This window comes from Oryx dammah, unplaced genomic scaffold, assembly GCF_014754425.2.
Source record: "Oryx dammah isolate SB20612 unplaced genomic scaffold, SCBI_Odam_1.1 HiC_scaffold_25, whole genome shotgun sequence".
Taxonomy (NCBI): domain Eukaryota; kingdom Metazoa; phylum Chordata; class Mammalia; order Artiodactyla; family Bovidae; genus Oryx; species Oryx dammah.
Genome location: NW_024070209.1, coordinates 11351847 through 11375146, shown reverse-complemented (window position 1 = coordinate 11375146; position 23300 = coordinate 11351847). Strand labels below are relative to the sequence as shown.

General features: G+C 47.3%; 1 protein-coding gene across 2 annotated transcripts in view; it reads right to left on the bottom strand.

Annotated features, from left to right (window-relative positions):
* SFXN5 (sideroflexin 5) overlaps window positions 1-23300 on the bottom strand; it is a 125312-nt gene that overhangs the window by 53915 nt on the left and 48097 nt on the right. For both annotated transcript variants that reach the window (XM_040223933.1, XM_040223932.1), the window contains exons 7-9: window positions 7242-7295; window positions 6200-6256; window positions 4804-4869 (exon numbers count right to left, since the gene is read on the bottom strand). In XM_040223933.1, coding sequence (XP_040079867.1) covers window positions 4804-4869; window positions 6200-6256; window positions 7242-7295 — 177 coding nt within the window. The remainder of the gene's footprint in view (window positions 1-4803; window positions 4870-6199; window positions 6257-7241; window positions 7296-23300) is intronic.

Sequence of the window (23300 nt, the reverse complement as noted above, 5' to 3'; positions counted from 1 at the left end):
CAGAGCATACCCTGAGCTACACCCTGGACAACAGAGGACACCCAGAGATATACCTTGGACCATGAGGACACCCAGAGCTATACCCTGGACCAGAGAGGACACCCAGAGCTACACCCTGGACCGCAGAGCACACCCTGAGCTACACCCTGGACCACAGAGGACACTCTGAGCTACACCCTGGACCACAGAGGACACCCAGAGCTACAGCCTGGACATGAGGACACCTAGAGATATACCTTGGACCATGAGGACACCCTGACCTACACCCTGGACCACAGAGGGCTCCTGCTGAAGACGCTGATGAAGACACTGAGGCACAGAAGCGAAGTCAAGGACAGACACTATTTTACTGACACAAAGCCACTTCTTTCTTCCTGCTTCCCTGTGGTGTAGGGTGGTTAGAAAAGTCAGGCTATGCTGTTGGCTCCCCACTGGAGGAACTCTTACCCTGCCCCCTGGTAGACAAGTCTCTCCCAGGTGCTCTGAGACCAGAAGGGATTGCAACAAAGCTTTTGAGGGGCTCTTTAAGTGTAACAAGGGGTTGCACTCTACCCACCTGCATACTTGGTTTTTGGGCGTTCTGAAAGATTACACCTGACTTGCTCTGTGCTTGAGCTGTAGCTCAGGGTGTCCTTCGTGGTCCAGGGTGTAGCTTAGGTTGTGCCTTAGGAGATGCCTAGCAAGTTGAAGGCGCTCCATAAGTATTACCCACTATGATTACTTGCCAGTCTGACTATCACGGGGGCATGGAGCTCCAGTAAGCAATGGGAACTGGGAGGGGTGGGGCTCAGCCCAGGCAGCCCCTGGGATACCTCCTTGTGCCCACTGTCTAGGTTAACAGACAACCACCGCATCCTATACAGAAGGGACCCTCCAGGGCCCAGGCCCTTTAGGAACAGAGGTCAGCACTTCTCCAACAGGGAAAGCCTTTGGCCAGTGAAGACCTGGCTGAAGGTGAAGTGTCTGAGGATCAGGCATGAAGCAACGCTCATCCTCTGCTCTGCCATCCAGCTCCTGACTGTTCACGTGAGCCTTTAGCCCTGTGCCCCAAGTCCACACTTAACCGGGACCCTGTGTCCAGACAGGTGGTCCATCTACTGGCCCTGCCAACTGCTCACAACTTCCCCTCCAACCCTCTTCTGTCCACACCCTCTGCGATGCCCCCAGGCCCCTGAGCCCAGGCAGGGGTTCCTGGCAGGGCTGTCCTCACGACTGACAAGGCACGCATGGTGATTCACGGCCAGCCCCTGCTGCCCTACCCCGGCCCGCTTTATCGTCCCCCCTCACCATCACTCCTTCCCTGGCAGCCATGCCCATTTCCTGACAGCTTCTGGAATCTATCCTGCTCTCCTTCTCCTGGTGCCCCTTTGGGTGCTGTGCCCTCTTTCTGGAGCACCCAGCCCTGCCCTCGCCTCTGCAGTCTGTCTTATGGGTCAGCCCCATGTCCTTCCCACCGAATCACTTTTATCATAATCATGGTGACACTACAGAGTATCCTCAGCTTCTTCCCCTCGCAGCACCTTGAAGGTCACACGGGTCTGTGCCATCCCCCAGCACTGGCTAAGTGCCTGGAACTCTTGCGCTCCTGATGGGAATGACCGGGTCTCCCTCCGGTAGCCAGGACTCGGCGGGGGTGACCACAGAAACGCTCAACACGAACGCCCGAACTAAAGCACAGCAAGCACTGACAGAACTTCCTTTGTTAAAAGACAGCAAACTGCTAGATTTCAAAAATAACTTAAGACGAAATTTCTTTTTTATTCCCGAGTAAGAAGACAGACATTGCCAGATCTATTTAGAGGGTTCACCAAAAGGCTGCTAACTCCCCACTGGTGGTCCTGCCACCAGGAGGAGACTGCAGTTAGGGGGTGCACAGAGGGGACTGACTCTTGGGGCTGTTGTCCAAGGTCAGGGGCTCTTCTGAGAGGGGAAACGGGCTCCCCAGGTCCGGAGAGAGGGCTGGACTCACAGGGCCTGGCCTTGACTCAGCAGGTCCTCAGTCTCTGGGATTTCTCCTTGGCTTGTCAGCCCTCATCCATGCCGCCTGCTTGTAGGACTCTCTTTAATTAATGCCAGAACTGGGCCAACCACTGGGGCCGTGACACTTGTTTGCAGGTCATCTCCTCCTAACAGGCTCACCCTGGGGCAGGAGGGAGAGGGGTGAATTAGTCACTAATTGAAGCAGAGATCAGTTAATGAGGCCGCAAGGCCTGGGCTTCCAAAGAACAAGGGGAAAGGAAAATAAAATAAAGCCTCTTTCTTTGGAGGTTTCATGATTTACACACACAAAAGAAAAGCAAGCAAGCTGCAAATTTTCCAAGTCAGAAACTCCACTCCATCTGCCGGAGTTAGACCTTCACTGTGCGCAGACGTCAGGCTGGGGGACAAGCCACTGGCGGGTGGAGCACAGAGGGGCCTCCAAAGCCAACCATTGATCAGCAACCTAATAAAAAGTGTTCATGGAGCACTGCTCCGCACCCCACTCTGTGGGGGAGAAGACACGGGGCCTGTCCCTGTCCCTGGTAAGTGTGAAATCCGGCAGAACAATGAGAGGACAGGACACGGGGCGTAACTGAGCGAGTGTATGAGAAAGATAGAAGTTTCTAGGACTTGGGGCTGGCATAGTCAGGGAACACCTCCTCCAGGGGCTCTGCAGCTAGGAGGGGATGGGAGGAGGGTGTCTCCAGCACAGGTACACCCCCTGGGGGTTGTGACAGCCCAGCACAAGGCCCCATCCCCTGTGAGTAAGACCCTGGCTCTGCAAGACTGGAGGGCCTTAAGTCCCCAGGAACTCTGCAGCTTGAGCGTCAGAACCCTCCCCCCACAATCTGGGCTGAATCCGGCCCTACAAAGTTGGGATGGAATGACTGAGGACTGCAAGGGGGGACAGTGAAGACTGGGGGTGCAGAGAGCCCGGAGCCCTGGGAAGAGGCCATGTCCCCGTCCCTGCAGCCCCAGGCCTGCTGGAGGGGGATGTCCCCCAGGACAGCGAGCCCTTTGCACTACAGCGCATCCCAGCCAAGGCCACTCCCTGTGTGGCTTTCTCCTCCCGGCTCCTCCCCACCTCCCCTTACATCCCCTTACATCTCAAAGAAGGAACTTGGGATTTTCAAGCCACTAAAACAGGCACAGCTATGGGCCCCTCGTGTCATAAGGAGCAGGAGGAAGGTAACAGAGCCCCTTCTCCTCTCTCACAAGGCCCCCTGACCCTGACCAGCAACCCCCAGAATCAGAGATCCCAATTATCATGACCCTCAAAGGCATGAAGTCTCATGCTGGGTTGCAGGACCACCAGGGTGGGTTAGCAGCCTCTTGATGAGTGATATAAATAGATTTGGCAATTCTGGCTTCATGCTTGGGTAAGACATAAGGAAAGGAGAGGGATCTTGGGCATGAAATAGGGACCCCCCCCCCAACAGGTATTTGGAAGTGAACCTGGTCCACGTGGGAACAGAGTAAATGAGGCCTGTTTTGGAGAACGGTGAAATAAGTGGTGGTATGTGGTATCACCACCATACCATATGGGTATCACCCATACCAGTGGGTCAATACACAGGTGTGAACCACCACATTTATTTAAAGACATGGGAAAGATGCTGCTGCTGCTGCTGCTAAGTCGCTTCAGTCGTGTCCAACTCTGTGTGACCCCATAGACGGCAGCCCACCAGGCTCCCCCTTCCCTGGGATTCTCCAGGCAAGAACACTGGAGTGGGTTGCCATTTCCTTCTCCAATGCATGAAAGTGAAAAGTGAAAGTGAAGTCGCTCAGTCGTATCCGACTCTTATCGACCCCATGGACTGCAGCCTACCAGGCTCCTCCATCCATGTGATGTTTCAGGCAGGAGTACTCGAGTGGGGTGCCATTGCCTTCTCCAATGGGAAAGATGAGTTTTACAAAAAGATGAGTATATGTGAATTTTTATTAAGTGTAAATGTTTTTAATTTTGTATTTCCTGATTATTTTTCTTGCCAACTACCTGTACTTATTGGGTAATGAATAAAATAATGAAGTTGTAAAGTGACTCTTACCCTCTGGAGTGGGCTATGGGAGACCACCAGCCAGGATGGAGAGGACCAAAGACAGGTGCAGGGGCGGGGTGAACACGCCAAGGTCTCGGGAGCCTGGTCTTCACTCTGGCTCTGGCTCTGGCTCAGGCCCCTTGCTGGGTCACCTGCCTGCTGCCTTCAACTGGGCAGATAGTCAGTCTCACATAGTCAGTCTACAAACCTTCCCTGCTTACTAGCTGCTGTATTCTCAAAGCCCTGTGGGATTCAAAATGACTCTATTGCCCCTGTCTTGAGGAATTCACAGAACTCCAGGAGGGCGTGGGCGTATGACCACATGACCAAGGCCACCAAGAGGGCACCCAGGGAACACAGGCCAAGGCTAAAGAGGAGCTGACATCTGGGCCAATCCTGGGGCTGGACTGGGAGGCCCTTCACTGCTGCAGAGGCCACACTGCCGAGCTTCCTCTGAGGAAGGCAGCCGGTGAGCATGCACCCCCTAGAGCAGGCTTCCTGCCCCGGCGGGCCTGTCAGCCCTGCACACGGCCCGCGGGCGCTGCCTCCCCTCCCCTGCTGTCCTCCGGAACTTGGAGCACCAGCCTGTGCTCTCCCTCTACGAAAGCGTCGCTTCTCTACCTATGCTCCGCTCTTCTCTGCCTGAAAGCCCCTACGCAGAGACCTCTGCCTCCCACACTACTTGCCCAGCCCTGACCCTCAGACAAGGTCTGGCCCGAGATGCTGGGCGGACAGCCACAGAGCAGCAGGGTGGCGTGGATGGCGGGGGGTGGGGGCTACTCACAGCAATGGAGACGGCACTGAGGACGGCTCCCAGGTAGCCCTGGATGAACTTGGATGCAGGTGAAGGCTGAAAGATACAGAATTTCAGGACCCCAGGGTGCCCAAAGCTCCCATCCTTGCAAATGGCCTCAGCCACAAGGGACATTCCCGCCCAGTAGCCTGAGGGGCAGGAGGAAAGGAAGGCCTCTGGGAGCCAAAGGGATCCATGCCTCCCTCAGCACAGCTCCGCACATGGAAACACGGGGCAGCTACGTCCAGGGAGATGCCGAAGGGCCCAGTGCTCTTCTGCCCTATCCTAGAAAAGTCCTTGGCAGACATTTGGCTGGAAGTAGAAAACAGCAAGGGCCAAAATAGGTCACTTATGGCTGGGGCAAGCAGATCCAGTCAGGAAAGCTAAATGTTGCGAATGGGCTGTTTGGCACCCAGAGTCCTTTCTCAGTGGAAATGGCAGTGTTGAGGTGGCCACAGCCTGACTGGCTCTCACAGGCCTCGTCAATCAAGCAGGTCTTCCAGGCCAGTAGGAGGCTGTTGCTCCATATTTCCATGGGAAAGTAGACCCCAAGTTGTGACACACAAAATTAAGCGAGAGCTGAGGAACTACAGCAGCAGTTCTGGAGACGTTTGGTTTAAGGTGACTGGGAGCCAGCCAAGCAGAGCTGTCCAGGTGTGGAGCATCTGAGAGAGACGTGGGCCAAAGGTCTAGACGGGAGAAGGTGGCGATGTCCCCGGAGTATCAGGCCCAGAAGTTGTACCGTTCATCCCAGCTCATGATTCCCCATCAAGGCCGTAGGTGCCCAGACCCTCTCTTCCCCAGACTGACAGCCCCCAAGGGGACCTAGACTTCCCCTCTCCTCTGCTGCCTTTGGACGGAAGTGTGGGGGCACTGATACCGGAGAGAAAGCCTTGCCAGCAAAGTCCAGAAGCCCAGCCCTTCCTCGCCAAGAGAAGGGTGACTGGGCCTCTGCTGTGAGCTCATCCTAGGAGTGCAGGGCACTTTAGGGGGACAAGCCAGTCCTCTCAGACCCCTCACCCTCACAGGCGGCCCTTTATAAAGCTTTGCAGCCAGCGATCTTGGGGCACTGGGGCCGCTTCCAGGCAAACTTGGAGGCAGATTTAGAGGAATTCAGTCCTCACGTGGCTGATGCCGTCCTGATCCAAGGGCTGCCCCAGAAATGTTCAGAAACCAGCGGGGCTTATCCCTTTTGCCTTCCCCACCACACTCCCACATGATAGGCCTCCGTCACGCCAGGTGAACAGCCCCTCCCTGGTGGGGCCCCTCCCGAAGGGCTGGCAGCGAAACCCCGAGGAGCAGCCCTGATGGAGGCATGCCACATGGCAGAGAGGAGAGGGCCACCCTGCCTGCAGCCCACCGCCAGGCGACGGTCTGCCATGCTCACCTTGGTAGCGTTGCGGTTTGCGTAGTTGACACAGGCGTTGTGGCTCTGGTTCAGCCACTGAGAGGCAAGGGGAAGGGACGGGGGAGGAGAAGTCAGGACAGGTGTGGTCGCCTCCCTGGAAGCTAAGTCTGAACCTGGGAGGCCACAGTCCTCCAGAAAGACACGGGTCTCCACTCAGCGTGGCTCCATCCACCCCCCACGGTAGTGCGACCAGCCATCCCGATTTGCCAGGACGATGCACGTTTCAGCGCCGAAAAGGCCCCAGTCCTGGGGGACCCCTCAGTTCCTGGCAAACCAAGACACTGGCCCAGCTGTCCCTCTCAGACCAGACCCGGCCCCCTCCCCCAGAATCTAGGGTCCACTGCCCCAGATGGGCCCACTGCCTCTGTCGCATCCTGCTTTCCATAGTGATGACTGGACCGAAGGTGGACACTGCTCCAGAGGGGCCTGGAGCGGCTGGCAGCCTTGGGCCCCTTTCAGAATACCCCAGCCCAGTGTCTCGCACCGCCTGCAGAGCCTAGACACGGACACTATTAGGTGTTTTTCCCCTTCAGGAAGACTCTGACATTTTCTCCTGAAGACTAACAGGTTTTTCTTCCTGTCCTGCTTTCCCTACACAGACACACACAGAGCTGCTGTTTTGAGACAGCCACAGCCCAGACTGCCTCCAAGGGCAGAGACCAGGGGCCGTGATGCTCTTTCACCCACCTCACTACCGTAGGGTGGAGGGTGGCTTACCTCCCCCATAGATTTGGATGAGGCTGATGTAAAAATGAGGCAGAGGGCCTCAAGGTCACTGGCCATGGAACAAGCATCCAGGTGAAGCCAGCCCTCATCCCCTCTGGCCCAAGGGCTGCTGGGACCTGCTCAGAAGGACCGAAGTCCTGGCGTTTCTCCCAGCGGCTTCTGGGTTGGGGAGGAGTCGGAAGGGGGGCGACTTTTCACAAGGGGACTAGAGAGAGGTAACACTGGAACAGGGTGCTCTAACCAGCACTTGTCGGGTGCCCTCCCGGGAGCCTTCTGTGCGCAGGGAGACTGTTACCTGCCAGAAGACAGTGGACGCCAGTGTCTGATTGGGCAAGAGAAGGCCAACAACCTATGAGAGAGAAAGAAAAGGCTGAAGAAGGCAGAAGAAACCCCCTACACTTTTGCAAAGAAAAATGACACAGTCACGAACAAAAGTGAGCTGGATCTGTACAAACTGATGTGTACGATCTGTACAAACCAGGGCCCAAAGTGAGTTGACATACAATGAAGAAACCATGGTTGCAGAATTATATGACCGCATAATCCCATTTTTAAAAAAGGAAAAAAAACCATATATATCATATACACAAATACACATACATATACATATCTCCAAGCATCAGAAAAATCTATAGCACAGCACGTAGACGTCCCTGCAGGTCAGTAGTTCCTCACATTCTTCTTGAGTATTTCTGTATTCTTTTTAACAACAGACACGTGTATTTTCACAACTGGTATCCAGGGGAACAATAAAAACAAAGGAACACACAAAACGAGCCCCTTTACTTCCACCCAGCTAACCTGGCTTCTTCGCACCCTAGCTGTCCAACAGGATCTTTGTGAGGACTCAGTAATATTCATTTCAAAGGCTTTAAAGGAGATCAGTCCTGGGGGCAGGAAGAGAAGGGGACGACCGAGGATGAGATGGCTGGATGGCATCACGGACTCGATGGACGTGAGTCTGAGTGAACTCCGGGAGTTGGTGATGGACAGGGAGGCCTGGCGTGCTGCGATTCATGGGGTTGCAAAGAGTTGGACACGACTGAGCGACTGAACTGAACTGAACTGAAAGGGTGTGTGCCCAGTCGTGTCTGACTCTTTGCGACCCCACTGACTGTATCCCACCAAACTCCTCTGTCCATGGAATTTTCTAGGCAAGAATACTTGAGTGGGTTGCCATTTCCTCCTACAAGGGATCTTCCCAACCCAGGGATCGAACCCACACCTCCTGCATTGGCAGGCAGATTCTTTACCACTGGTCCACCTGGGAAGCTCCGTATTTAAAGGCCTTAAGTGTTTTAACAACACAACTAGGGAAATTTATATATTATCTCTGGGCCCCCATGAAGCAAAACCTACACTATATTTAGGCTATTGAATGAAACATAGATGTCTAATAAGTATTTGTTGAATGTGTGAATGAATGAATAAACACACATATATGACCAAGTCTGGTTACGTAAGTGTGGACCCATTATTCCCAAAGCCCAAATATCACCTAAGACCTAGACCCAATGACTTTATTCTTTTGGTTTATGTCCAGATTAATCACCTGATCTTGACACTGACCACATCTTAGACTTCAAGGATTCATGTGTGTCTGTCAGATTTACCTTTTGAGTGCTTGTGTGCAAAATAACATCTACCAAGTGCTGCTGCATATGGAAAAAATGTGCACAGCCATCCACATATTGACTTATTTATTATTCCTGTAGATAAAATGGCTCTTTGGCAAGAATTTCTGTAAGGAACAAGTATAAACATTCAATTCTATGCAGTAAATCAAATTCTAGACATCCTTAGCAGCATTAGTAAATCATGTTTTAAACATTAAAATGTTTTAAAACAGTGAACATGCATACACATTTATATTTATTGGCCCATATCAGTTTGAATAAAATTATATAATGTAAAGCCATTCCACAGCACCAGTGAAGGATTATCTTGTGATATTTTTCTCCCCCAAGTAAGATCCCAACTCGATTTTTCTTCACAATGACAGCTTAGGGTGCTGGAGTGAGGATCAGGGACCTGGGGTCTCAGCTTTGGCTCTGTTCCTGTGTGGTCTCCAGCAGAAGACTTGCCCCTTTGGGGTTCTAGCTTTCTCCCCTGTAGGACGAAGAGGCTGGCCTTGGAGTTCCAATCTCAACTTAAATTCTATTCCCAGAGTCCAAGTAGTAGGTATGAAGCCAATACAGATGGTTCCATTGTCTGTAAAAGGGAATTTTCCCACCAGTCCTGCCAAGAAGGAACCCCAGGGGACCCAGGATCTCCTCCTAGGGCCCTAGTCAGGAGCCAGACCACAGCAAGGAAGCTGAGCCTAGAGAGGCCACAGCTGGGCAGACAGGTGAGCCCATGAGTGTGTGGTATGCATATATGTGTGTGCGTGTGTGTGTGTGCGTGTGTGAGTGTGTGTGCATTCTCCCGCACTAGGATGTACATGTACGTATGTGTATGTCTGCCTGCCTCCTGAAGCCCAAGGAAATAAAAGCTATTTTCCACGTTGGGAAACATTCCCTTAACCCACTGGTTTACATAACACAGGTGAGTTATGAACTACATTGCACTCTCCCCCTCAGTTCCCTTTGCACCCCCTGAACTGCGCTTGGGTCACCAGGACCATCATAAGATGTGGCCCATGGGACTCACTGTATTTACCAGACAGCTGTTGTCCAGGACACTCACTGTCCATTACATCGGTCCCCTTTATGAATCCTCTTGGAGGAAATTTTCTGGTTTCAGGACCAGAAATTTATACTTCTGAACATCTGGTTTGCACCTTTCTTATAGACACAGGGCATCCAACTGTGTCCCTCTTTGCACTGACTGTCAAAGTGTCCAGGCTGGGTCTCCACAACCCACATCTGCCAAGGAGGCAGACCACACTGCCTGTGTCCTGTGTGAAACTGGACTTATACCTTTATTTTTCCTTTTCTCCTCTAACTTTCCTTTTGTCTCATTTTCAACTTATTTGGTTTTTTTATGGCATGCCTTTTTTATGTGATATTGAGTTATTTTTCAGAACAAACTATAGCCCTAAACTAAAGCAAATTAGTACCCAGTCTATACAATACACACACACACACACACACACACACAGTGTAACCAGTGAGTTTTTCATCTGGTTGGCCAATCTGACCAGACTCCTGTCCCAAACCCCTGCACAGGCTGGGCACCTGTGCCTTGGCACACTTTCTTAAAGAGATGAAGTAATCGATTGATTCACTAAGCATTTTTCCTTATGTCACTTTCAAGATCTTTATTATAACTTTGGGGTCCAAACAAAATAAAGATTACTTTCGATATTCTACAAATGGGGCAACTGAGGCTTAGACAAATTCAGTGATCTGCCAGAGGCTTCAAAGCAAGCTAGAGAAAGAGTCAGGTCTCTTGATTTCTGGCTTGGGAGCCCCACCTCTCTAGGGCTTCCTTCTCTAGCTCAACTGCCTGAGTACAAAGGAAAAGTCACATTATACGCCCATTTTTGAGCATCTTCTATGCACTGAGCTCCATCAGCTTCTGGAGGAGACTACCAGAAGAGTTGAATATACAGCATCGAACCACAGTAAAAACAAAGGCCAAACAGGAAAATGTATGGGGATGTCTTCTATAACTCCTGGGCATGGAAATGACTAGATGGTTTAAACAGGTATTTGGATGTGTGTAAAACTGATAAGTTCTCACATCCAAGCAGGAGTTGAGGAAAAGAGAGGTCTGGTTATCTGCCAAAGGAGGTGGTAGGCTGGAGCTGAGGTATGCACCTGTGTGCTCCTGGGAGCAGGAACAGCTGAGAGATGAGCTTCACTGGAGGAGGTTCAGGCAATGGGCAGATGGGAGTCAGGGAGGGTGAGGTGAGAAGGCAGCGGAACACCATGCCACACTGGCCAAAGGGGGCGCAAGGGAGCCATCTGAGGCTGAGGCAAGAGGAACCGGGACCCGCCTTCCAGGTTCCTACAGTGGCTGGTGGGGCCGCAAGCACGCGGTGCCAGCCCCGCTCCCTATTAGGCAACACGCAGCACCATCTGCACAATCCCAGGAGCAAGAGCAGATATTTTATAACTTCCTTTTTTCTTTTTAAGTCTAAATTAAAAATAAATGTTCCTTCAGTTCTCAGATGTATATCTCTGGTGCAACCTGCCCACATTCCCTCACGCTGCCCTTTCCAGAACACGGCAGGGGAAAGGAGGAAAGAGATGCATAGAGAGAGGGAGCCAGTCCGCCGGCTTCAATGCCAGTGGATGGCACCTCTTCCAAGGCGGAGATGCTTCAGCGTGGCCGCCCAGCGGGTAGAGAGCCCAGAAAGCGGCTGGGACCAGGGAACATGAAGGAGAGCCGACAGCCAGAATTCCCAGCCTGCACCCTATCTTGTCGCAGGACCTCGGCCAAATCGCACATCCTATCTTTGCTCTCATTTATAGTTCATAACACGACTGGGGTCCCCTCCACGGCTCCCGCCCCCTGGCAGCTGTCCTCTCTGCACATCTGTCTGCCTTTGCTTCCTCTTCCCCTTGGGTGGCCGGCCACAGGCCCTCGTGACCAGTGCTCAGACTCTGGTGGTGGGAGGAGCTGGACTCCAGTTCTGGTTCTTATATGCACTGGCTGTGTGACCACGCACAAGTAACTCGAGGTCTTTGTGCCTCTGTTTTTTCATCTGTTAAATGGGGATGGTCCTGGTACGTCTCTGAATGACCAGGAGAAGAAGTGAGGCATGGCAAGAATTGGGCACGATGTCTGGAACAGAGCATGCGCCCCGCCCCCGCCCCAGGTGTTAGGTGTTACTATGGTTCCTCTCCTTCTATCTCATTCTTCTCTAGTCTTTGCTGTTCTCTGGAGTCTCTGACCTTCACAGTCCACATTACACAGTTGAGCAACATGTAGTCCACAAAGGGTAGTAAACTCCTGGTGGTAGAATCAGGGCTTTTCTTTCTGATGTTCCCCAAAGCACTCAGCACACACTGGAAGAACATTGCTAGCTCATTATTAACGACATTAACTCATTCTTGGCCAGGGAAAAGATCTATGATGGATTGTGACAATGATCACCGTCATCCATCTCTGTCTTACTCCTTTGATTAAAGTCTGATTGCATGAGGCTTCGGCCTTTGAAGAGGGGGCAGACTGAGTTTGGTCCCTGCATACCCGTGCCAGGGAAGGAGTTTGTTTCCATGCTCTTGGTATTGCTTTGGCCAGTGGCATGTGGGAGGAAGTAGCAGTGTGCCAGTTCGAAGCCCAGGCCTCAGAGACCTTATTTATGCTGGCCCTCTGTGCTCCTAACATTGCCAAGAGGTGACATGCCCTGACCAGTGTTCTCATTCGTTGAAGGAGAATAAGACGTGAGGAGCAGAGTCCAGCCTGGTTGAGCTGACTCCCAGTTGACCCCAGACCTGTAGTGAGAAGCAAAACTGCCTCAATCAAGCCCAGTCTAGACCAGCCAAACTCCCGGGTAACTGCAGATCCCTAAGAATGAATGCTATGGCTGCTGCTGCAATGTTGTGGATGTTTGTTACACAGCACTATAGTAGCAATAGCTGACTGGTACAGGGTTACTTCATATAGTGAATATGCTGTCCTTCCTGGGCAAAATTCAGTACCTCTACTAATGCACCTGTACCAATACTAATGTCTTCCCTCCCGATGCTGTTTCCTGAGCAGGCCAGCTTGTCAACCTACTCCAACTGGTGACCATTGGCCCAGTTCTGGGGCCTGGCCCAGACCCTGGCTGGTCTAGAAAGAAGGGAAGTTTGTAACTGAGCCTCATCTCAGGATAGAATGAGGAACAGGGCCGATTGTACCCCTATGGCAACTGGCTCACAAGAAAACCCACAACTTCACTTCAGCCCTCCACCTTCAAGGCGTTCTAACCTCTGCAGAGAGATGAGGTCTCAGCGTGGGAAAGAGGCGCCAAATACCCCCATCTGCTTGGCCAGAAGGGGGACACGAACAACTGATGACAAGGGCAAGGCAGCAAGTCTGCGGGCCACAGTTCTAGCCACTGTGATATTGGGACTCAGAACTGAGCACCCTCCCACCCCTTGGGCTGGCACTCATATGAAAGTGATTCAAGTGATAAGAAAAAGAAAACTTTAAAAGTATTAAAAAAATTCAAAGGGGAAGCAGGGTGTGTGTCTAAACGACTGAGTGGTGAAATTTAAGTCAGGGGAAGACTATAGGTACAGAATCGTCTTGCTTGGCAGGAAAATGGCAGAAATATTAGTCCTGCCACCCTCCACCCCATCTACATTCGGCTAGTCCCTCCTCACCTCTGGCTTTCCGGTCAGCTGTCACCTCCTCCAGGAAGCCCCCGCCAGCCCTCAAGGTGACGTGGGTCTCCGTCACACGCTCTCTCAGCACCCTGCCTGCCTTCTTTGCAGTATTTATCTTGGTAGTAAATATATGTTTAAAATCTGTCTTCCTTGAGAGCTTCCAGATGCTTCAGAGGGATGAGACCACATAACATTCACTTCTCAAATACCTGGGAGTCCTCGCCGGCAAAGCAACAGTCCTTTAGCATCACACGCTTTTCCTCCACACTGATGCGCTCAGTTCTAAAATGTTCCTCTTCATTTTCAAAAGACCTTGCATGGGCTCTGGTACTCAACAATTTGCCTGCTTTTTCCTTCGACTTTGTCTCCATCTTCTGATTTCTATAGCTAATGGTCTGAAAAGTAACACTCGGGCGCATTAGGGGTGCTGCTATTTAAAGCAGCCCAACCGTTTCAAGAAAATATCTTTTGTCAAATGAATGTTTGTCCCTGACTGGTCCATTCCAGTGTAACTGAACCCCACCTCTTGGATGGTATAAACTAAGCCAGAGCTGCAGTGAGAAGCAAATCAGACACCAGCCATTTTGGTGTCTGATTACAATGGCCAGGAAGAATATTGGGGTTGGGACTGAAATGTGTGAAAAAGTGGAGTCTGGGATGAAGAGGGTTGGGAGATGTGAGAAAGGCCCTGAGACTCAGCCAAATCCTCACGTAAGCGAACCCTCCATGGTCCACCCTTCCTCCCCACAGAGAGGATGTGACTTATACCAGCACTTTTGCAGAAATGGGGTTTCTAAGTCTACACGGTCATCTGTAGCATTAAAATGAGAGGGTTCAGAGTAGATAGGGCTCCTCAAGTCCCAAGAAAATGTCAGGTTTGGAAGTAACCTGAGACCTCTGAATTCACTGACAGGATGCTCCTGGTCTGCCCTCCTCGGCCTCTCAGCTGGATATGAGGGGTTTCAGCCTTGAGTTCCGAGACTCCCAGAATGACAGGAGAGAGGAGAGGAGGACGGCAGTGTCAGGGAGCTCAGGGCTGAGAAGGGAGACACCGAGGCTGCCTGGGATAACCTCAGGCTCGCTGCCCTGAGACATTATGCAAGCCAAGGGTAGAGGCTGGCAGCTGGAGAAATGCAGAGAGGGCAAGATGGGGGCTCACACCCTGGCCCTGCCTCTCCCAGCCACACGTGCCCAGAAAGCACAGGGCTGCATATCTCTTGAAGGAAACCTGAGGACTTAGATGCCAATTGTCAGAAGCGATCACAGTTGCTGGGGGTCTTTCTAGGAAGGTACCTGAAAAAGGGAGCCATGAACTGCACCCGCCTTGGGAACAGCCTTGGTACACTGGCTTAGCCGCCATGCTTATGTATAAATTGGGATCTCTTTGCCACACATCAAAGGGGGAAAAGTTTCCATCTTCAAATGTTAAGCTTAAAATAAGACACTACATGGGTGCCAGTAGATCTGTGAAATCTGCTGACTAAACTGGCACCAGCTTCTGGGAGAAAACCAGCTCGTTTCTCCTGAGCTCTGGGAGTGAGCATGATGGGGGCAGGGTTACTCTCAGACAAGGTGGGAGCAGCATGGGAGGGGGGTGTCAAGTCAGGGATGCTCACCTGTGCAGGAGGTAATTCGGATATTACTTCCAGAAGCATCTTAGCCAAGACACCTGCCAGCCTGACTCACCCCTTCCCTTTATCACTCAGGGACCCAGTTCCTAGCACATTCGCTGGCACCCCATTTCTATTTTGGTAAGCATTTTAGTGGTTTCTGCATGTGTATATTTCTTACCCATTCTATCAGAGCAGGGGCTTCCCTAAGGCATGGACTGGAACCTTCACTCCCCTTCAGACCACGCCCTTACTGAGATGTTCAGTGCTACCAGGAGACAGCAGGGTCTTAGGAGAGGTGATGTAACTGGTGGAAGCCAGGCCTGGGGTTGAAGTGCCCAGACAATCACAGTGCTCCCTCCTTACTGGGCAAGGTGGTGGCCCCAAGAAGGGAGTGGGGCCAGTGAGTCCTCACATTGCTTATCCACATCAAAGTGCCCAGATAGAAGGCCACAGGTTCTCCACAACCAGTGGCTCCTCCTAGGACCTGGCCTCTGGCCCAGCTGTTCTGAATCCTGGGATACAGCTACTTGGGGCTAAGAAGTGAGTCTCACCTAGGGAGGCTAGGTGAGTATTGTCATTTTGCTCCAGCTGCCACTGAGACCATCCCAAGTCATGCTGCCCATTAATCCCAATCATGTGTTCATACAGGGTGTCAGAGGCTAGGATTCCTGTTCTCACATCCTACACATTTCTTCGCAGAGGGATGTTTGCTCCGGGCTGGGAGGCACTGGTCCTGGTAGGACATTCACAGTGTCTACTTCAGCAGTAAAGCCTTGAGCAACAGGGGAATCAGCACCCACGTTCCTACGATGCCTACAAGGCCGTAGTGGCCCTGGGGTGATTGACTTGTCTTAGGAAGAGGAGAGAGAGGGAAACCACGGGGTGTCCTCAGTAACACTTGTGAACTAGAGAGAGTGTGGACATCCCTTGGGTTGGCTAGATTATACCAGTTGATGGCAGCCATTAATTTTGAAAGGGTCCAGTTGACCTCCTATGAGGAATAAGCCCCAAACTCAACTTCTGTGGTTTGAGAGAGATGATGCCAAATGATACATCTCTTTATTTTTAAGCACTGATGGAATATTTATTAAAAATTATTATGGAAGATCCTTGTTTGACTACCTATAGCTATTCTTCTCTTCTTTCTCACTAACGAATCCCTATAATTGGGGATTGACTATATATATCCAGCTAATTTCTAATGTAATATAAACAAAACTGTTGTGTGACACTTTGAAGAGGACTACTTAAAGGGAAATGACTCACATAAGAGGTACATCCTTTTACTTCTCCCTTCTTTCTCCTCCCTGGGATGTAGATGTGATGGCTGGAACTTCAGCAGCCATTCTGGGCTATGAAGTTACTGACACTAGAAGTCAGCACTGAGAATGATGTAGAAAAATGGAAGTCTGGATTCACAATGACTGTGGGTTCTGCCTATCTCCAAAATTCTTTGATCTGAGAGAGAAATAAATTATTTTGTTTAAACTACTATTGTTTTGAACTTTTTGTTATATACAAACGGTCTTACTTCTCATATAATCATATACTATGCTACAAAGAAAACCATAATAAATTTCAAATGGCAAAATTGTAGAGGTCACTCTCTCTAAAAATAAGATAAACTAGAAATAATAATAAAAGAATATATAATTTTAAAACACAATCATTTGGAATTTAAAATCTATTCTTCTGACTAATTGATTAAAGAGGATTCAAAGCTATAATTTCAAACTTATTTCAAAAATAAAAATATAGATCATTGTATGAAAACATATTAGACATAGCCAAGTATCTGATATATACTCAGAAGCAAATTCAGAGGCCTAAAGAGTTTTTCATTAGAAGGAAAGAACGAGACTAAATAAGAATAAATTCAAAGCAATAAGTTAAAAAAAAAAGCCAGCCATAACAAATCAAAGAGGAAAAGTGGATATTATGAAAATGAGAATAAATTAGAAAATGAAAACAGAAGAATTGATAAATACATCTACAAGCTGATTCCTAGACACAACTCTCAAAAATCCAGTTATTTTAATAAAGGAGATGTAGGTGAGAAGTGGGGACAAGACTCAAAGCTCAATCCTAAAAAGGACCATTATATTTTAAGAATCAATATTTAAAACTTTTCTACCAAAGACACCAGAGAGTAAAGAAAGAATGGCTAGGAGAAGAGATTTCTAATATATATACTTCAAAGGATTAATATTCAAGTATATAAGGAATTGGGGAAGGAAATGGCAACCCACTCCAGTACTCTTGCCTGGAAAATCCCATGGATGGAGGAGCCTGGTGGGCTGCAGTCCATGGGGTCGTGAAGAGTCGGACATGACTGAGCGATTTCACTTTCACTTTTCACTTTCCTGCACTGGAGAAGGAAATGGCAACCCACTCCAGTGTTCTTGCCTGGAGAAACCCAGGGACAGGGGAGCCTGGTGGGCTGCCATCTATGGGGTCACACAGAATTGGACACTATTGAAACGACTTAGCAGCAGCAGTAGCATATAAGAAATACTTACAAATTAATTAGAAAAATATAGTCAATGGAAGAATGGACAAAGGACGTTAATAGCTAATTCACAAAAGAAGAAATGTAAATAGTCAATAAATAGACGAAAAGAAGTGAGATCTTTTGTTGTTCAGGGAAATGTGCATTGCCTTTTACACAGCAAGCTCAGTTTCTGGAATGGGCCCTTAAGAAATCCTCATACTTGTACAAGAAAAGCTTTATAAGGATTTTCCCACAGCACTGTTATTTCTAATAGAAAATTATCAGAAACAGTCTAAATCCATCACTATGGGAGAGAATGTTACTCAGCAGGAAAAATGGAACGAGGAGGGAAGGAAGGAAAGAGATCTTTACATAGGCAAACTGCTAAGTGTAATTAAGCTGTTTGTAGATAAATAAGTATATTTTTGTATTTTTAATGGAAAAGATATAAAACAAAACAAAACTTTTAGTGATGATTCATATTTATGCAAATACCTAGAAAAAGGTCCTGAAAGTTCACACTAAAATTCTTATAGAGATTACTTCTGGGAACAGATTTGGAGTTCAGGATTGTCAGAGGAACTTTAATATTTTTTTGCATTGTTTGAATTCTGAGTTGAGAGAACATATTCATGTATTACTTGTATAACTTTAAAAATATTCTTTAAAAAATTCTTAGTGATATTTTTGAATTCCAAAGAACATATTCATGTATTACTTGTATAATTTTATAAAATATATGTAGAAGATTTTTTTAATTCTAAGTATATTTCTGCACTCCAAAGATAAAAAGAGAAAAAATACCAAAAGATCCCAAAGGGAATGGGGGAGGTTTACCTATAAAGAAAAAGAGAATCAGGCCAACTATTGTTCATGTATAAGAGGGGAAAAAAATCATTTCAGATATGCAAGGACTCAGAAAGTATTGCCCACACACTCTTAATATTATTCAAAAAAGTACTCTAGCCAAGCATAGAGAACACACACACACACATGCAGCCTAAATACTTGTGAAGTTTAATATAGGTGTTAAGCAAGGGTTCAAAAAGCTGGTGAGATTCCAGACTATATGCAAAATCTGGGCAAGTGCATATGAATGAAATGGTAGAAAACAGGGTAAGATGGTGTGCTAAAAATCTCTCCCTTTATGAGTAGGATTGGGGAGATCCTATCTCCTATTCAGTTATTGATATTGATAAGGTAAATATCAATGAAATCTCTCTATAACACATTACAGGTAAATGGTAACTAGAGAGGATTAAGATGGTCCCCTTCCAAACTACTTAAGAAACAAAAAGGACCAATAAAAATTATCAGTCTAGCATAAATCAGGAAAATAAATGGAAACAGTAACAAACTTACTACTGGATGGCTGGGATAAGTGCTCACAATAACCAGTGGCAGAATAAATAAGAGCAAGTTCTATTAATTATTGAAGTTAAAGACAGCTTCTCAAAGTGGGTTAGAAAAAAAAGTAGAATTCAGTTCAGTTTTGTCTATGAGAGACATATACACAGAAATATCACTCTAATGAAAATGTGTAGGCAACAATTTACAAGTTGAACAAACAAAAGGGAATAGAAATGTTAACATGAGATGAAGTAGAGTTCAAGACAACGATATTCAAAGAAACAGATATTTCATGTGTGTGTGTGTATGTGTGCAACTGTGAGAGAAAGAGAGAGGTGGGAAGGTGTAGATTATAACCTCAAGATAAAAATGTCATGAACATACCAAACCCCACTGCACTGAAATGTACAGAGCAACAACTATGAGAAATGTAAGGAAATTAAACACACACAATTATGGTGGGAGAAGTTTATAATACTTTCTCAGAATATTTCAGAACAATGTAGAAGTTTCAGGGAAACTACAAAAGGATAGAGATGAGAATGATATGCCTAAACATGCTGATACATATTTAAAATACATGCATAAAATGAAACATTTCAAGTGTACAGAGAAGTCCAGAGGATAGTATAATGAACATCCACATACTGCCAAATCTAATTATTTTGTTAAATTTTTGCAAAAATTTTCTTTTTGAAAGATGAAACATAAAAGATATGAATGAAGCTCCTCCTGTTCTGCTAGACCCCGCTGCTCTCTCTCTCCAGAGGTAAGTAGTATCATGAATCTGTTGCTGACTGTTCCCATGAATGTTTCTATGACTCCATGAAAAATATACCCATAAATATATATTATTATATATTGTTATATGTTAATATATAGTATATATAATATTTCTTTACATATTAAAACATTACATAAACTACACCAGACAGTATTATTACTCTGCTATTTTTCTTTCATTCATCATTGTTTTTGAGATTTATCAGTACTGACAATTGTAGCCCTGTTCATTTTTTTCTTTCCTGTGTTGTTTTCTAAAGTATCACTAAATCATGACCTATTTTTCCATTCTCTTGTTGATGGGCATTTCAGTGGTTTCCTTTATTTTGCTGTTATAAACAGTGCTGCAAGTATTTTCTTTTCATATAGAAAGTGTTTTGTGTGTGAGGTGAAATCTAACTTTATTTCTTCTCCATATAGGTAGCATCATTTGTTAGAAGGTCCATCTTTCTTCTCCACTGAACTGTCAAATATCAAGCTTCCATATGGGTATGGGCCTGTTTCCAAACTTTCTATTCCACTCCAGTGATCTATTTGCCTATCCCCAAACCCAAACCAAAACTCAGTTGGTAAAGAATCCACCTGCAATGCAGGTGACCCCAGTTTGATTCCTGGGTCAGGACGATCCACTGGAGAAGAGACAGGCTCCCCGCTGCAGTATTCTGGCCTGGAGAATTCCATGGACTACAGTCCATGGGGTTGCAAAGAGCCATACACGACTGAGTGACTTTCACTTTCACTTCTATACTACTTCCTAAGGTGACTCTCCTATTACCACATTCTTGAAAATTGTCTTGGCTGTTCTTGGCCCTTCAGTTCAGTTCAGTTCAGTCACTCAGTCATGACCCTTTGCGACTCCATGAACTACAGCACGCTAGGCCTCCCTGCTGCTGCTGCTGCTGCTGCTGCTGCTAAGTCGCTTCAGTTGTGTCCAACTCTGTGCGACCCCATAGATGGCAGCCCACCAGGCTCCCCCGTCCCTGGGATTCTCCAGGCAAGAACACTGGAGTGGGTTGCCATTTCCTTCTCCAATGCAGGAAAGTGAAAACTGAAAGTGAAGTCACTCAGTTGTGTCTGACTCAGCGACCCCATGGACTGCAGCCCACCAGGCTCCTCCACCCGTGGGATTCTCCAGGCAAGGGTACTGGAGTGGGGTGCCATTGCCTTCTCCCCAGGCCTCCTGTCCATTGCCAACTCCCAGAGTTTACCCAAACTCATGTCCATCGAGTCGGTGATGCCATCCAACCATCTCATCCTCTGTCATCCCCTTCTCCTCCTGCCCCCAATCCCTCCCGGCATTAGAGTCTTTTCCAATGAGTCAACTCTTCACATCAGGTGGCCAAAATATTGGAGTTTCAGGTTCAGCATCAGTCCTTCCAATGAACACCCAGGACTGATCTCCTTTAGAATGGACTGGTTGGATCTCCTTGCAGTCCAAGGGACTCTCAAGAGTCTTCTCCAACACCAGTTTAGCCTGTTCATTAATTTTTAATATCAATTTGTTAAGTTCCATGAAAAACCCTGTTATTTTGATTGGAATTATATTGAATATAATTTAAAGAAAATGAGTATCTTCATGATTACAAATACTTCTACCCAAGGTGATATATTTATCCATTTATTTAGTTGAAGGCTTCCAGTGGCCTTCAATAAAGTGCTATAAGTTTTTCCATAAAGGTCTTGCATATCCTTTCTTGAATTTATTTTGGATAATTTATTTTTTCTTGAATTTATTTTGGGTAACATCATTCTAAGTGCTATTTAAAAATTTTTTTTTAAATCAAAATTTAAATGTTTGCTATAGGCTTATAGGCAGACATTACTTTGCCAACAAAGGTCTATCTAGTCAAGGCTATGGTTTTTCCAGTGGTCATGTACGGATGTGAGAGTTGGACTATAAAGAAAGCTGAGCGCCGAAGAATTGATGCTTTTGAACTGTGGTGTTGGAGAAGACTCTTGAGAGTCCCTTGGACTGCAAGGAGATCCAACCACTCCATCCTAGAGGAGATCAGTCCTGGGTGTTCATTGGAAGGACTGAGGCTGAACCTGAAACTCCAATATTTTGGCCACCTGATGTGAAGAGTTGACTCATTGGAAAAGACTCTAATGCCGGGAGGGATTGGGGGCAGGAGGAGAAAGGGACGACAGAGGATGAGATGGTTGGATGGCATCACCGACTCGATGGACATGGGTTTGGGTGGACTCGGGGAGTTGGTGATGGACAGGGGGACCTGCCGTGCTGCCGTTCACGGGTCGCAAAGAGTCAGACACGATTGAGCGACTGAAGTGAACTGAACTATAGGCATACAGCAATGATTTTACATATTTGTCCTACATCCAGAAACCTTATAAAATAGTAGTTCCCACAGTTTGCCTGTTCTCATGAATACTTGTGTTTATTCCTTTCCAATCCTGATATTTTTCATGTCTTATTCTACTTGTTAGTCTCTTAGGAAAATGATGGATAAAAGCACTATTATCAAACATTCTTACTCTGTCCCAGACATTAAGATTTTACCTTTATTTGATTCAACTTTAAGAATGGTACTTGCAACAGACAACTTAATCAAATAATGGGTGGAACTCAAGAGGGAGGGAATATCTGTATGCTTATGGCTGACTCGCATGGTTGTACACCAGAAACCAACATAATATTGTAAAGCAATATCCTCCAATTAAAAAAAAAATTGATGGGTGGAAGACTTAAACAGATATTTCTCCAAAGAAGACATACAGATGGCCACAAACACATGAAAAGTTGCTCAACATTGCTCAGTATTAAGAAATGCAAATCAAAACGACAGTGACCTCACTGTAGAATGGCCATCATCAGAATGGCCGTCATCAAAAAAAAAAATCTATGAATAATAAATGCTGGAGAGGATATGGAAACAAGGGAACCTTCTTGCTCTATTGGTGAGAATATAAATTGATACAGCCACTATGGAAAACTGTATGGAGCCTTAAAAAACTAGGAGAGACACAGATGTATAGAACAGTCTTTTGGACTCTGTGGGAGAGGGAGAGGGTGGGATGATTTGGGAGAATGGTATTGAAACATGTATAATATCATATATGAAACGAATCGCCAGCCCAGGTTCGATGCAGGATACTGGATGCTTGGGGCTGGTGCACTGGGACGACCCAGAGGGATGGTATGGGGAGGGAGGTGGGAGGCGGGGTTCAGGATGGGGAACATGTGTATACCTGTAGCGGATTCATGTTGATGTATGGCAAAACCAATACATTATTGTAAAGTAATTAGCCTCCAATTAAAATAAATAAATTTATATTTAAAAAAATAAATAAAAACTACCATATGACCCAGCAATCTCACTACTGGGCATATACCCTGAGAAACAATAATTCAAAAAGACACCTGTGCCCTATGTTCACAGCAGCACTATTTGTGACAGTTAGGACATGGAAGCAACCTAGATGTCCATCAACAGGTGAATGGATAAAGAAGCTGTGGTACATTTATACAATAGAATGTTGTTGTTGCTGTTGTTTAGTCACTAAGTCAGGTCCAACTCTTTTGTGACCCCATGGACCGTGGCCTACCAGACTCCTCTGTCCATGGGATTTCCCAGGCAAGAATACTGGAGTGGGTTGCCATTTCCTTCTCCAGGGGACCTTCCCAACCCAGGGAGTGAACCCGCATTTCCTGCATTGGCAGGTAGATTCTTTACGGCTGCGCCACCAGGGAAGTCCCACAGTGGAATATTACTCAGTCATAACGCAGAAGGAATTTGAATCAGTTAAAGTGAGGTGGATGAAACTACAGCCTGTTATACAGAGTGAAGTAAGTTTGAAAGAGGAAAACAAATATTGTACATTAGCGAATATATATG